This window comes from Cyprinodon tularosa, unplaced genomic scaffold (genome assembly GCF_016077235.1).
Source record: "Cyprinodon tularosa strain WSP-4 unplaced genomic scaffold, ASM1607723v1 ctg977, whole genome shotgun sequence".
NCBI classification, from domain to species: domain Eukaryota; kingdom Metazoa; phylum Chordata; class Actinopteri; order Cyprinodontiformes; family Cyprinodontidae; genus Cyprinodon; species Cyprinodon tularosa.
Genome location: NW_024039759.1, coordinates 257378 through 273235, shown reverse-complemented (window position 1 = coordinate 273235; position 15858 = coordinate 257378). Strand labels below are relative to the sequence as shown.

At 43.2% G+C, this 15858-nt stretch overlaps 1 protein-coding gene across 1 annotated transcript; it reads right to left on the bottom strand.

Annotated features, from left to right (window-relative positions):
• Positions 1-800: 800 nt before the first annotated feature.
• On the bottom strand, positions 801-13705 carry atp1b3a (ATPase Na+/K+ transporting subunit beta 3a). The gene is made up of 7 exons (XM_038275746.1): positions 13389-13705; positions 12394-12522; positions 12069-12167; positions 11414-11607; positions 6533-6583; positions 5858-5944; positions 801-2163 (listed from the first exon to the last, which is right to left on the bottom strand). The coding sequence occupies exons 1-7, from the start codon at positions 13498-13500 to the stop codon at positions 1996-1998; spliced, it is 840 nt and encodes a 279-aa protein (XP_038131674.1). The 5' UTR covers positions 13501-13705; the 3' UTR covers positions 801-1995.
• Between the last annotated feature and the right edge of the window lie 2153 nt (positions 13706-15858).

Here is a 15858-nt window from a genome sequence, read left to right as displayed (position 1 = left end):
ACCAACCCGTCCGTGGAGGATCAGGAATCAGAAAGGTGAAATAACTCTTTGTTTTCACTTTTCCCCGATGTATTCCAGCATCCAGCTGCCATGCACGTGGGCATTGTCAGTTTCACTATAGCTCTGGTGAATTTCAATGGTGAAGTCCTCTGGAAATCTTCAATAATTGTTGTTGATTGCAGATGTGTCTAGTAGTTCCCATTGATTTAGCTTGTAAAGCGGGAAGAATGGCGCTAGGCTTACCGCACCGTGACGTCACTGCTGGAAGATGGCAGGAGGGAGGGGCTACTATATTTGGGCAAAAATGGCCGCTCCCAGACTCAGTGATCGTGACAAATATTAGTTTTAGGTATAAATAATGATCCATTGATTATTCCTCGCTGATAAAATTTTTCCTTTAATGATATTTCTCTTAACAGATCATCCCAAAATTATAAGTCCCAATGTAACCTTTGACAGAAGGTCAAAGCAAAATATGCATGATCAACAGTAGTGTTCATTAAAATAACATTATTCATGTATTAAATATAAAAAGAGTTGGTTGATCTTTGTGAAACACTGCGGTTCATTCAGAAATTACTTTTTATTATTACTTTAAGTAGTTTATAGTGTATTTATCCCTTTGTTTATTTGTACTTTTACTTAAGTACACTTTCTGAGTACTTTTTTCCACCACCCTCTACTGTAACTGTCCTATTATTCCATAAAATCGATGTATGGGCAGAGAAATTTCAAATTTTAATCAAATGAATTAAAACAGTGTAAACAAGAAAAAAAATAAAAAACACAGGGGAGCAAAATTCTTTTTTCTTCAAAATCACTTTTATTCCATAATGTATTTCATCAGGCCTTAAGGCACCCTGAAAAGAGATGTTACAGGTTATTCCTTTAAATACGGGTTCCTTTTAAGATTTTGTAAACATAGCTTTGAATAAGGTTAGATAATCTTCTGCAAATCTTTGCTTAAATTATATTTCTTTACAGTGCACAGACATTGTGTTTTGTGAACAAAATACAGCGTGATTTGGGTAAATATGGGAAATATTGTGTGGTGTGTGTTTGCATGTATATATTTATATATATATATATGTACATTAAAGAGTAATAGATCAGCAGACAATCAGATACACAGGCTGAAGAAGAGAGTAAACTAACGAACAATCTTTGAGACCCGGATAGATATAGAGATCACGTAAAGGTATACAGTACATAGTTGCAGTTATTTTTCGATACGCTTCCTCTCCGCCTCAAACAGCAAAGCGTCGCTGTTCCCACCATCCATACACAACCGCCACGCCTCAGGAAAAGCCAGGCTCACCCACACGTCGGCTAGTGGCAGTGGAGACGTGGACAAACAGGAAGACAGGCAGCCAGACGGACGGACAAAAACACACATGCAGACGGACAAACAGCCAGACACACGGCACAAGACTGGGCTACGGCTATGCGCGCCACAGCACTATCTATAATTCCCTAAATATGCATCTATGTATTTATAGTTCAAAGGGAGTACATCAGCTATACTTGGTTATCAAGGTATGTCTCGATGAAGTCTTTTTGAGATGAGAGATACGCTGGAAGTGTTCTACTTTTTCAGCTCTACGATATAGTAAGATCTAAAATCCGGGAAAAACCAGAAAGTAAGAGGGTCCCTCATACAGACTCGGGGGTGGAAACCACACACTCAACCTGGCAACCAGGAAGGTTACAAATGAAAGGTCAGCAATTACACAACAGCTCCAAACAGCTTGGTTCCAATGGCTATAGGTTATTAAATCACATCAGCAATAAAGAAATAAAAAGATCTAAACTAAGTAGAGGATAAAACGGGGCGGGTCTAGAAACTTTTTGTTCAGGGTAGAGATCAGCAAAAAAAACAAAAACAAAGCAACATGTGATACCAAGCAGCTTCTCATGGTAGAACCCAAACCTTTATCTGATTTAAACATTTATTTTTTGTTGTTGTTGCTGCTAATTGGTCGGAGCCGCCTCTTGTTACTCTACGACTTTGATCCGGAAGGTGACGCGGCCCAGGAACTTGTCCCTTTCGTCGTTGTTGCGAAGGTCGGAGCCCTCCACCCTGCACTCCACAGACAGCTCCTTGTTGTAGTCCTCCTTGGTGAGCAGCAGCTTCACGGCCACCAGGGGCTGCAAATATTTCTCCTGCATTGAGAAAGAAAGGTTGTTTCATCAGAGCAGCTGGAGGTTTTACTACCATGACAGTAGCATGTTTCACCCCTGCTGCCTTATCTAAATACAGTCAAACGCCAGCTGAATGGCAGCCCGCCGTCTTCCGACTCCCAGTGAAATCCCCTCCAACTTCCAGCCACAGGGATGACCCCCTCTGACCAGCAGATGGCGCTTCTCTTTGGATCTTAATGTCCACAAATCACGACAGAAAGAATATTTTAGTACAAAGATTGATGTTTAAAAAGAAGATGTAGGGGACCATCCAAGGACCAGCCAAGGACCATCCAAGGACCAGCCAAGGACCAGCCAATGACCAGCCAAGGACCAGCCAAGGACCATCCAAGGACCATCCAAGGACCAGCCAAGGACCAGCCAATGACCAGCCAATGACCAGCCAAGGACCAGCCAATGACCAGCCAATGACCAGCCAAGGACCAGCCAAGGACCAGCCAATGACCAGCCAATGACCAGCCAAGGACCAGCCAAGGACCATCCAAGGACCATCCAAGGACCAGCCAAGGACCCACCAAGGACCAGCCAAGAACCATCCAAGGACCAGCCAAGGGCCAGCCAAGGACCAACCAAGGACCAACCAAGGACCAGCCAAGGACCAGCCAAGGGCCAGCCAAGGACCAGCCAATGACCAGCCAAGGACCAGCCAAGGACCATCCAAGGACCATCCAAGGACCAGCCAAGGACCATCCAAGGACCAGCCAAGGACCAGCCAATGACCAGCCAAGGACCAGCCAAGGACCATCCAAGGACCATCCAAGGACCAGCCAAGGACCAGCCAATGACCAGCCAATGACCAGCCAAGGACCAGCCAATGACCAGCCAATGACCAGCCAAGGACCAGCCAAGGACCATCCAAGGACCCACCAAGGACCAGCCAAGAACCATCCAAGGACCAGCCAAGGGCCAGCCAAGGACCAACCAAGGACCAACCAAGGACCAGCCAAGGACCAGCCAAGGGCCAGCCAAGGACCAGCCAATGACCAGCCAAGGACCAGCCAAGGACCATCCAAGGACCATCCAAGGACCAGCCAAGGACCATCCAAGGACCAGCCAAGGACCAGCCAATGACCAGCCAAGGACCAGCCAAGGACCATCCAAGGACCATCCAAGGACCAGCCAAGGACCAGCCAATGACCAGCCAATGACCAGCCAAGGACCAGCCAAGGACCATCCAAGGACCATCCAAGGACCAGCCAAGGACCCACCAAGGACCAGCCAAGAACCATCCAAGGACCAGCCAAGGGCCAGCCAAGGACCAACCAAGGACCAACCAAGGACCAGCCAAGGACCAGCCAAGGGCCAGCCAAGGACCATCCAAGGGCCAGCCAAGGACCAGCCAAGGACCAGCCAAGGACCATCCAAGGACCAGCCAAGGACCAGCCAATGACCAGCCAAGGACCAGCCAAGGACCAGCCAAGGACCATCCAAGGACCAGCCAAGGACCATCCAAGGGCCAGCCAAGGACCAGCCAAGGACCAGCCAAGGACCATCCAAGGACCAGCCAAGGACCACCAAAGGGCCCATCAAGGAAAGTAGGGAAATTTTGAATGGCTACAACTGTAACACCCCAGCACATCCGATGCTGCATCATACTTAACCTGATCTCTGCTAAAGATTTGGTTACACACTGACAATACAGATAAAACCAGATGTTTACATACCATAAAATTAAGGAAAATATGCATTTATGCTTCATTACAATGTAACTACATATTTAGTTGTGGTAAGAAGGAAATTGGCAAAAACACCAGAGGTGCCAAACACCAACTCCTGGTAGATAGAACAGTCGCTCAAGACTGCAGAACCCAAAACACTAACCTAAGCATTGCCTGGATTGATTACAAGAAAGCCTACGACTCAATGCACACACTTGGATCATTGAATGCTTGGAGCTATACAACATCAACAGAACTCTAAGAGCCTTCATTGCAAACTCAATGAGGTTGTGGAAAACCACCCTTGAGGCCAATGGCAAGATACTTAGACTCCATCAAATGTGGCATATGCCAAGGAGATGTGCTGTCCCACTACTGTTCTGCATTGGTCTGAACCCCCTCAGCTAAATAATCAACAAGAGTGTAAAGACATCAAGCTGTATGCTAAGAATGAGTGAGACATTGACTCACTGATCCATACCACCCGGATCTTCAGCACAGACATCGGGATGTCATTTGGACTACTGAAGTGTGGTCGGATGGTAACTAAGAGAGGGAAGGTAGTCCACACAGAGGGGGTATCACTCCCAGAAGGAACAATAGCGGACATTAAGGACAGCTACAAGAACCTTGGAATACCACAAGCAAATGGCCACCTTGAAGAGGTAACAAGGAAAGCGGCTACGGCCAAATAACTCCAAAGAGTAAGGCATGTCCTAAGGAGCCAGCTCAATGGCAAGAATAAGTCTCTGGCAATAAATAGCTACGCTCTACCAGTAATCAGAAACCCTGCAGGAATAATAAGCTGGCCAAAGGAGGAGGTACAGGCCACAGATGTTAAGACACAAAACCTCCTAATCATGCACGGAGGGTACCACCCCAAATCCAGCACCCTGAGATGTACAACAGCCGTAAGGAAGGAGGCAGAGGACTAATGAGCATAAGAGCCACTATCCAGGATGAAACCTCCAAGATAAGTACATCAAGGACAAGGCTCCAACAGACGACATCCTCAATGAATGTCTCAGACAATGGGGAACAGAGGATGAGGTGCCAGAGACTCCGTCATGGGAGGATGAGCCCCTACAAGGGATGTAGGGAGGTTTTAGGGGATTGGGTGAACAGAAGACCTCGCCTATTCAGCCAGGCCAACAATTCCCTCTAACGACCCCCCTTTCAGAGACATAGACTTGTCTATGTCTCTGAAAGGGGGGTACAGACTTGGGGCGACAGTTGGATGTAGGAGTTTGCCCTGAAATCGAAATATTGACGGTTCCAGACCCGACTCTGACTTTCATTGTCGTTGTGTCCTTGGGCAAGACACTTCACCTGCATTGTCTACTGATGGTGCTGGTGATGGCGCCAGTGTACGGCAGCCCCGCTTCTGTCAGTGAGCCCCAGGGCAGCTGTGGCTACAGTGTAGCTTGCCACCATCAGTGTGTGAGTGTGTGGGTGAACGAATGTAGTGTAAAGCGCTTTGGTCAAGTCTCCTGACTTGAATAAAGGCGCTATATAAGTACATGCCATTTACCATTTACCATAGACAGGTATGGGGCATTGCAGGCTAACAAAGAAGCTAAACGACCCCCATTCCAAAGGGGGGGACCCGTTCATCCGTTTCTATTTGCATGTTTTCTAAACTAAAACCAGGCTTTGTTGGGCTGCTGGATAAAACCTGGAACTAAACGCTATATCTGACATTTTGAATTGAAAAAGCTTCCTGGATGGAAGAGAAACATCCTCAGACTTGGAAACAAATTCAATTTAATTCAATTCAGTTTATTTCTATAGCGCCAATTCACACCACATGTCACCTCAAGGCACTTTACAGTTCAACCGGATCATCCAGTCAAATTGATTGAAAGTTTTCTATCTATTCCAGTGGATTTTTTTTGAATTTTTTTACTTTTTTTGGAATGGCTATGACCTGGATGGCTGAGAATCTTCACCAGTACATGACAAGAGAAAAAACTGTGGGCCAGAAGGCCGATACTCACATGGGCTTTCTTGCCATAATAGGGGAAATACATCTTGTCAAAGCGCGCCTCTTGGGGGAAATAATGCATTTGAACCGGGTTTTCTTTCTGCAAGGAAGGAAACACGTATGTGTCAATATCACATTGGAAAATAGCAGTTGTTTAGTAGATAAAAGCAAATGGGATATGTTTAACAGACAGCATGAAATATGACATGAGAAAGTAGAAGCAATTTCCCTCTCAGGTTAAAAAAAGATTTAAATGAATCGAGTAACTAGATGAGCTGTGTTGAACCTCCAAATGTGACATTCTAGGGGTAAAAAGAAAATGACACTGATTAGGCTAAAAATAAACCGTAAATGTCACTAAGATGGGTTTAAGCAGCGCCCACATAATGACCTGTTACATAACAGAAATGCGTTCTTATTCCTACCGGCCTTATCCTGATAATTCACATATTCGTTCTTACCCTAAAGACGTCAGTGACAGCATGCAAGAAGACATGAGACACAAAAAAAATCAAAAGGAAGATTAACAAAAGTGGAAAAATATGAACGTAAGACTAACAAAAGGAAATATTAATCCCACAGTGGTTTCAGATGTTTGTTTAATTTGTTTTGTAATGAACAAACTCAAAAGACAAAAATACACATAGAAGAAAGTAGTTCTTATGTGAAGTTGTTATTTGTGTTTTACTTTAACGGTGCAGTTGATGTAGGGATCCCCGTGTGGCTTCAGGCCAATGATCTGTGAAGGAAGACAGACAAGTGGACGGGTCACTGCCTGGATGCTGCACTGCAACAACATCTAATCAAATCATTTGGGAGCAGTATGAAGACCTCCAGCGGCTCACTAAAGTATTCATACCAATTACGCTCTTTGACTTTTGTCATGTTAAATATACCAGCTAAAATGCAGCTTCTTCTGGGGGAATTCTTTGAGATAGACCAGCAAGCGTTTAAATCAGGGGTCTTCAGTGTTTTCCAGGCCAAGGACCCCAAACTGATGGCGACGGAGCGGGGACCCTTAATTATATATATTGTATGAAATAGTGTTCTATCAAACTGGTCCTATAGTCACTCTAATACAGATGAAGTAATGTAACTAAAGTAATCCCTCCCTGGGATTATTAAAGTATTTCTGATTCCTGGTTGATGGGACAGGTGTTGTGAATGAAACGGTGCCCAGCTTGAAAGAGCTCCTGTGTGTCCCTAAATGTGTGCATTGATCATGATCTAGACAGGGGCCAACGGGGGCCAGGGCCCCTGTAGATCATGCCCTGGCCCCTGTACCAAAAACATAATACTCAAATAAATTCTAATGATGATCTGCGCTGGAACAGACATGGTTACTGAGAGCTCCTTTGGATCTATTTCATTTTTTTCTTTAAAAAAATCTGTTTTACTAATTATTTAAACACAATAAATTGATAGCTTCAGTGATATCGAGATAGGATCCCAGTTTTCATCTACTAAATGCTTTTTTCAAAACAAATTGCTCTAATTTTTACGGCTGAATTTATCAGTTTTTCTTGAGTAGAAGGTAATTTTAGATAAAAGTGAAAAATATGGAAAATTCCTAAATTCTGAATGTATATTTGTCAGATTTCTGTTTCTGTTATAGTATTCAGTCTTGCTTTACTCCTTGGTTTCTAGTGTTAGTGGTTTTATTTTTATTTTGCTGTGTTCTTTGGTTTTTTCCAGTTACTGTTCTAGTCTGGGTTCTGTTTAGTTTTCCTTTCTCCATGTTTTATAGTCCTAGTAATATAACATTGTGTTGTTATTTCCAGTCTTCCAGGTTTCTATTTGTTGCTCTCTGCTGCCCTCTTGTGTTCTCCTTCTTCCCTAGCCCCTTCCTTCTTGTTCTGTGCACACCTGCTCCCAGTTTCCTCATTAGCCCCCTCTTTGTCTCTGTCTCCTTTAAAAGCCCTCTCTCTTCAGTTCCTCTTTGCTGGGTCCTCGTCAAACACTGCCAAACTTTGTCAAACTTCCTCCAACTCCGTCTTCTAACCCTATCCTCGTTCCCCTGATATCTCCACGGTTTCTGGTTCGTTTTGACTAGTTTTTATGTTTGATTCTTTTGGATTTTTGGACTCCTGATTTCATGCTTGTGTGGACTTCCTTTTCATTATTGGATTTTTGGATAACCTGCCTTTGTTTTCAGTTTCCCTTTTTAATTAAATTTAATGAAATTCACCTCTGCCCTCCTGCCTCTGCTTTTGGGTCAACACTCCGTAACCAAATCCTGACAATATTGACCTAAGATGACCTAGAATTTTAATTAAACCAAATTGAATAGAAATTTCACTTCATGGAGCTCTATTAATATATTTGAATCCCTGTTTTTTATTTCATGCTTTTCGGGCCCCCATGAAAACACGCTGGTCCCCTCCTGGCCCCTCATTGCCCCCTGGTACATTTGGTCTAGAACCACCACTGGCATTGATGACTGAAAGACATCTTCTGCCTCCATTTATCTGTTTACTACAGTCTGTTGAATTCATGTTAATGTGGATTTAAAGACATTTTAATTAGTGGAAAAAATTGCAGGGCCAATACAAAAAAAAAAGTGTAATCAACCGAAACTTTGGCGACCCCCATGCAGTACCTCCGTGGAACCCTTAGGGGTCGCGGAGCCCCTGTTGTAGACCTCCGATTCGATGAAGTAAATGACATATGCGTTTCAAAAGGTTTTACTATTAAACAATAAAAAAAAAGAAAATCTACACAGTTCTGCTGAGTAAATAAAGAACAACGGCTCTATTTTAGGTGCATCCTTTGGGAAACGTATCTCTCTGCTTCAAAAACTATTTGGTCTTATTTGATTGGAAAAATATCACAAACTCACTCAGAATGGATTTACAGACCAGAGATTCACAGTCATACCAACATATATTTTTCTTTTAAATACAAACATAAAGTCAGATTACTACAAAAAAAAATGTCATAATAATAGTATTTAAGAATAGAATTCTTAGTATGTCTAATTAAAGTGGTAATATTACCACAAAATCATATGATTACAAAGATAAGAGAAAATTTAGGTCTAAACATTACTAGATTACAGTCTTGACTTAATCAGAGTTAAGCCTCAAAAATGGCTTTTTCTATGTCTGCTTCTGTCTCCTTGAACCCCAGTGGGCCTCAGCAGATGGCCGCTCACACTGAGCCTGGTTCTGCTGGAGGTTTCTTCCTGTTCAAAGGGAGTTTTTCCTCTCCACTGTCGCTACAAGCATGCTTAGTGTGAGGGATTGCTGAAGAGTCAATGAGTCAATGCAATCAGCTGGTTTTCCTTAGATAGAAAACTTTGAATCAATCTGACTGGATGATCTGGTGAACTGGAAAGTGACCTGAGATGATATGATGTGAATTGGAGCTATAGAAATACACTGAATAGAATTGAAAATTATGAGAATAAAGTCGTAACATTGAGAAAATAAACTTGTAAGATTACAGAATAAAACGTTTAAATTAAGAGATTACAATCATAACTTTACAAAACATGAGTTGCAACTTAATATATACTTTATATATAATATAACAGGATTAAAGTCCTACAATGACCAGATTAAAAGCGTAACATTCCAGAATGAAACCATAACATTACGAGAATAAAGAAGCTCATCAAGAGAATGCCGAGAGTGAGCGAAGCAGTAATCAAAGCAAACGGAGGCTACTTTGAAGAACCTAGAATATCAGACAGATTTTCAGCTGTTTCACACTTTTATATTAACTTTATAATTCCACATGTTAATTCATAGTTTTGATGCCTTCAGTGTTAATCTTCAATTTTCATAGTCATGAAAATAAAGAAAACTCTTTGAACAAGAAGGCATGTCCAAAGTTTTGGTCTGTACGGTATATATATATATATATATATATATATATATATATATATATATATATTAGGGCTGCAACTAACGCCTATATAAAAAATCGATGAATCGGCCGATAATTTTTTCGATTAATCGATGAATCGGACAAAAAATATTTTTTATATTAACCTCTTTATTCCAAAATAAACATTTTAGACAGAACAAACAAGCACACAGGTACAGGTTGCTCATTAACTGTACTGGTGCAATATGAAAAACAAATGTTTGTGTTAAAACTACGCAAACTTACATGAGAAATGTAGCTGTACATCCACAAAATATAGGCTACTTTGTTTCATAAAGCGCAAAAAAAGACATTTTTGTTTTTAAAAGCACCTAAGGGGTTCAAACAATAGGCCCCCCCATTTCAACAAATGAGTTTTTTTAGACTAGAAGAGTTCTGCCTTTTAAGACAGGAAAGTATAGCAGTTAAAGTTGCTGCTTGAGAAAATACTGAACCATAGAGATAAAAATAGCCCTGTGATTCAAATTATAAATTGTATTTGGAATAAAAATGAGAGAACTAGGGGTGCTAAAAAACACATCCTCCAAAGACAGATATTTACATGGAAATGTGGCAGATAATTAATTGACATATTACTGATCTTGCTGGATTTTATTCTGCTTTACTTCCATAAATTGCAGGATCTTCTTTACTTTATCTTTGCCAGAAGATTTAAACTTTAAAAGCCTTGCCCTCATTATTTGCAAGTTAATTTATTTATAAAGAAAATATAAACGCTGCTTAAGCTAATTCAAATGAAATAAAAAGTAAAATAAGTAGCCAACCTTATCACTGTCTGTAACCTACTAACACGGTAAGGAAAGCATCGGATGAGCTACCTGAGAAACTAACGTTACGTTTCCCCACTTTAAAATGAAACAAACATGGCCGCTCACCCTGCTGATCAGCTCTCTTCACTGCCATCGAGGCTCCAACCTGTTTCCTTTTCAGGTGCTGCGTCATAACAGTGGTGCTTCCGCGCCATGTTCATTTGTTTTTACAAAAGTTGCATGTTAAGACTTTTTTCGCTTTACAAAGCGCAGGCTGTCTGCGAATTGAGACGCAGCTTGCGTTTGCGGTATCGGTCATTAGAACAGTTGACGTTTCTGCCTTTTGAAAACAGCCTTTGCTCACCTGCGGCGCATGTTCTCGCTCTGCCGTATTTTTTTTTTCTTCCCCTGTTTCAGTCAAGTGGATGTGATGACGACGACGGCGGATGATACATTAATCGCGCGACACAACTAATCGATGATTAAATTCGTTGCCAACGCTTTTAAAAGCCGATTTTTATCGATTTTATCGATTCGTTGTTGCAGCCCTAATATATATTATATATATATATATCTATATATATATTTATAGTGGTATTGCTGTATATATTACTGCCCTGTATATAGATCCATTCCTGGAATCGTCCCACAGCATGCTGCTACCACCACCGTATTGCAAGATGGGAGGTTTTATTTATCTTAGTTTTTTTCTCCAAAGCATTTTGTACAAAATGTTCCGTTCTTGATGCACCAACACTGTAATTTGTCATTCTATGATAGTTTTACCCGATAAAATACATGAAATTAGTTTTTATACTCTAAGAAAACCCAAAAAGTTCACAGGAAATGAATACTTTTTAAAGGAAAAAGACGGAGGAAATAACTTTTTAGAAAGCATAACTTTTAGACAGAGGGAGGGGGGGTGTTACCCTGTTCATTTTCAGCAGCACACAGGGTTTTCCTTCATGGTACCCGAAGTTAGTGTCAGAGAGGCCAGAGCAGAAGCTTAGGGTGGACCTTTTGAAGGGACATGCTTTCCTTGGGGCGCCCTCCTCCCCCACCTCCTCGGTGTACACTCCTGGACTGCAGCCTTCCACTGCCAGCTGCTCCGTATCATTGTATCCTGACAGACATGACATGCACAAAGGTGCATTAAGACTTCTGGCAAAAGTCCATAGAAACTAGAGATCCAGGACAGGCAGAGAGGAAGTTGTTACAGTATCAGCCATTCAAAATGGCGCTTCCCAGTCAAACGCCAGCAGAATGGCAGCCCACTTCCCTGCAACTCCCAGCGAAATCCCCTCCAACTTCCAGCAGCTGGAGTGACCCCCCCTCTTGCATATTTTTTTTACTCTGACTGCACCCTTTCACTGATTTACAGGATCTGGCCAGGAGACGCTGCTTCTCTTTAGATCTTAATGTCCACAAATCAGGACAGACAGAATATTCTAGTCGAAGACTGATGTTTAAAAAGGAATGGAAGGGGACCAGCCCAGTACCCATCAGGGAAAGTGGGGACATTTTGAATGGCTGCTACTGTAATCTGCAGGTCATTGTGTGCATAATATGTTGGAGTGGACTCACTTTGGAGGAAGGTTTCCAAGCTTCGGACATAATCTGCATACTTCAGCGGATCAGATTTATTGAATGATATATCCAAGGAGTTTGGGCGGATCACCAATCCTGCAGCAAAACAAACATGAGGCGAGTAAACAGACTGAAAGAGAACTTCCATCCAACCATCACTATTATCAGGGAAAGTTTTCCAAACGGATCAATGTAAAAAGCAGCTGTAAAGTAGAACATTAGTGTTGCATTATCCGAGTTGGAGGAGAATGAATAATAAATGTCTGAGAGGTGCTGCCCTATAGACGATGGTGCCGTTCCTCAGGTGGGTTGGGACACTGACCTGGATTGGGGAGGCGGTCCCTGTACCTCGGCACATGTTCATCCAGAGTGAGCAGCATCACCCACATGGTCAGGGCGAACATGCCGGCCAGGAAACAGTAGAAGACCAGGTAGAAGAGCAGGATGAGGGCTGCAGCAAACACACAGAGCAGGATGAGAATCGGTGGGACGCAGTTTGAACTCTCACTCTGAGGAAACCATTTTGAAACCCCCCCGCCAACCTGATAACACAGGTTTTACCATAGCACCCCCCCCCCCCCACAGAGTGTTCAGATCAGTTCTTACTGCTCTAATCATCTAAGAGCTGCAGGGAGGAAACGTCCGATTCACCAGCATCCTGTCCGAAACTCTGGAGCAACCCAGAAAATAATAAAATCACGCCCCCACCCCACACCCTATCCCCCCCTACATCGTTCTCCTCATTCCTCCCCAGCAGTATCCCACAATGCACCTGTCCAGTGTGAAAAACACAGAGCGAGGGGAATCCCATTTGACCTTGACAGGCATGCTAATGTGGGCGGCCATGCAACTGCAATGGAGCATCCCACTGCACAGCAGCAGGGGGCCCAGGCAGCCTGAAGAGCCCCGCTGCAGCCTATAGGAGCTGGCTGAGGGGGGGTCAGGGGGGGGGGGGGGGGGGCATGTTACCAGCTCAAATCTGGGGAGAAATGTTACATAAAATAAAAATCTTCATCATGATCAGGCAGCTGAGGAATGCAGCTGATAATTGGGAGGGGGGGGGTTGCTCTGCAGATACACTTCTATAAACTATAGATCTTTTCTTTTAGATAAAAAAACTAATCTTCTGTGTCTGGTTCTGCAACAGACTGCATCAGGTGAACCTGCTGATCCTCCTGCACAGCTTCCTGTGGGCTGCAGCTGATCCAGCATCAGCCACTCATGCAAAGACATGATGGTTAAAGGAGATCAGAGGAGATCAGAGGAGGAGGGCAGCAGATCTGGATGCTGGGTGGGGGGGGGGCATCTTTTACTCACCCCAGCTGCTGGCCGTCCGACCCAGCAGCTCCCCGGTCCTCGGGTTGTAGAAGGAGTCCTTCCAGCTGGACGCCTTCTCCTTGCTGGCCTCTTTATCCTCGGTGCTGGCCATGGTTTAACGGAGGGAGCTCAGGGATGGGGAGGCAAGGGGGACGTTATTTTGGTCCCTACAAAAAATGCACCGGTGCCCCCACCCTGGAAGAAAATAAAAGAGAAAAGAAAAAAAAAAGAAAAGACGAAAAATGCAGATAAGCGCAGAGGAGCAATGCGATGAGGCGGCGGTGCGGAGAGCGCTCCGGGATCAATGGAAGGAGAGGGAGGAGAAGGAGGAGAGAGGGGGGGGCAGTGACGTCCGCGTGGCAGCTGATGCAGTGCGACCAGAGAGATGCGCATTGGCTGATCAAAATTAGACGCACGCGCCCACAACTTCTGAACAGAGCGCTCACCTGAATGCCTGCTCCGCAGACTGACGCCTTTATACTTCAGCAGATTATTAATATAAAGGCTTTTATTTTAAATGTGGCCTCGCGGTTTGCTGTAGAGGAATCAATCAGAGTGCTGAGTCACCAGGATTCACCCTAAGAAATCAGGACGCAGCAATGATCCCTGGAAAGATTCACTAAATTCACTAGCAGAGGGAAGCAGGGGCGGATTTAGGAAATTTGGGGCCCTAGGCAAAGACAGGCAGGGGGCCCTCTGAATGGAGAAGACAATACATGAAACAGACCCATTCTACAGATAGAGAAATGTTAATAGAATAGACGTATAGGGACTACGGATGAAAACTAGCTTTGTAGCTATAATCTGGCATATTTACATTTGTTTTTTATACTGATGTTCATTAATGTGCATTGTCCCTATTCAAATAAATAAACAAAAAAATAAAAATAAAAAAACACAATTTGTTCTAAATTTTGTCCCTCTCTTCTTGTCCCTTTAATTGTTGTTTTCCTCTCTATGTTTTGTACTCAGCTGACTTTTCATGCTCAATTTAATTCAGTTCAGTTTATTTCTATAGCGCCAATTCCAAGCATGTCATCTCAAGTGGTTTTACAGTTCAACAAATCATCCAGTCAGATTGATTTTCTAAGGAAAACCAGCTGATTGCATCGACTCATCGACTCTTCAGCAATCCCTCACTAATTATGCATGTAGCGACAGTGGAGAGGAAAAACTCCCTTTGAACAGGAAGAAACCTCCAGCAGAACCAGGCTCAGTGTGAGCGGCCATCTGCTGAGGCCCACTGGGGTTCAAGGAGACAGAAGCAGACATAGAAAAAGAAGCATAGATACAAAAGGCAGCTGTCAACCAGCTCCACAGGCGGCCCCGTCCAGGAAACACACAGCCAGGCAGACGAGCTCCGAGCCAGCTCCCATGTCAGAGGATGAAGAGAGCACATCCAGTTAGTCACAGTCAGAGAAACAGGACTACACTGGAAAACAGGTCAAGCTCCAACATCTAGAAACAAAGGTGTTGATGGCATCAGCACAGCTGATATTTCTCTCCAGGATGGAGTCACAGCCAAACAGGAACAGACCAGATGAAGCTACTATGAGAAAAAGCAGAGAGAGCAGAACGTTAGAGATTCCTCAAAAGCAATCAGCTAAGCTCACTTAGCTGATTGCTCCTTCCTGTGTTTCCAAAAAGGCCAAAGTAAATAACCCAGTCCTTCTTTTCAGTGTAGACAAGCCATGATCTGCTTATCTGTTCTCCATTTTTCATTTGGATGAAATAATAGCTGCATGAATCATGACAGCAGACAAGATAGAGGAGAGCAGGAGGCGGGGTTACCAATCTACTCGCTCTGGAGAGCAGAGTTCGCTGCTTTTAGATGTTGTCTCCAAAGTCTCCAGTAGCAGAAAAAGTCTCTAGATTTGGCGCTAGGAGCTTTTTAGAAATCAAAGTGCTAGAGGGGTCTGAAAAGTGGCTAAATATAGCGACTAAAGCGCTAAGTTGGCAACACTGCTCTTTGCATGGTTTGTTTTCAAATGGTTTGCTGCTGTCTGTTTGGACCTTTCTGAACATGTGCAGCAAATGGACTGATCCAATATGGTGGACACTGAAGGGGGGGGGGGGGGGCTGAGACACACTTAATATTATCAGCGTTCTGATGGCATTTTAGCCAAAGGATTTTTATCAAAAACATAATGTGCACAAATAAGGAATAGTTGTATTAACCATACAAGGAAACAGTTTTATGAGGCCCCCAGGGACTTGGGGCCCTAGGGAACTGCTTATTATTGGCTAATGGTAAATCCCCCCCCTGGAGGGAAGCAAGTGAAGCTGAATAAATGAAGACATGTCAGTTTAGTTTTAGGCTGTGGGAATAAGCTCTCCTTGAGCGCTGCACCCACAGGTGATTCTTTGCTATTTTAGCAGCAGACAAAACTATTATTAAAAAAAAGTATACTTATCATATTTGATATATGAGTTTTTGAGATCTCTGCATCATCAGTGTGACATCTTTGTT

Coding starts and splice junctions, on each gene's coding strand:
- atp1b3a (XM_038275746.1), bottom strand. CDS start 13,500: ATGGCCAGCACCGAGGATAAAGAGGCCAGCAAGGAGAAGGCGTCCAGC. Junction 12,523..13,388: donor TCGGACGGCCAGCAGCTGGG/GTGAGTAAAAGA, acceptor TGTTTGCTGCAG/CCCTCATCCTGCTCTTCTAC. Junction 5,945..6,532: donor ACATCAACTGCACCGTTAAA/GTAAAACACAAA, acceptor CCTTCCTTGCAG/AAAGAAAACCCGGTTCAAAT.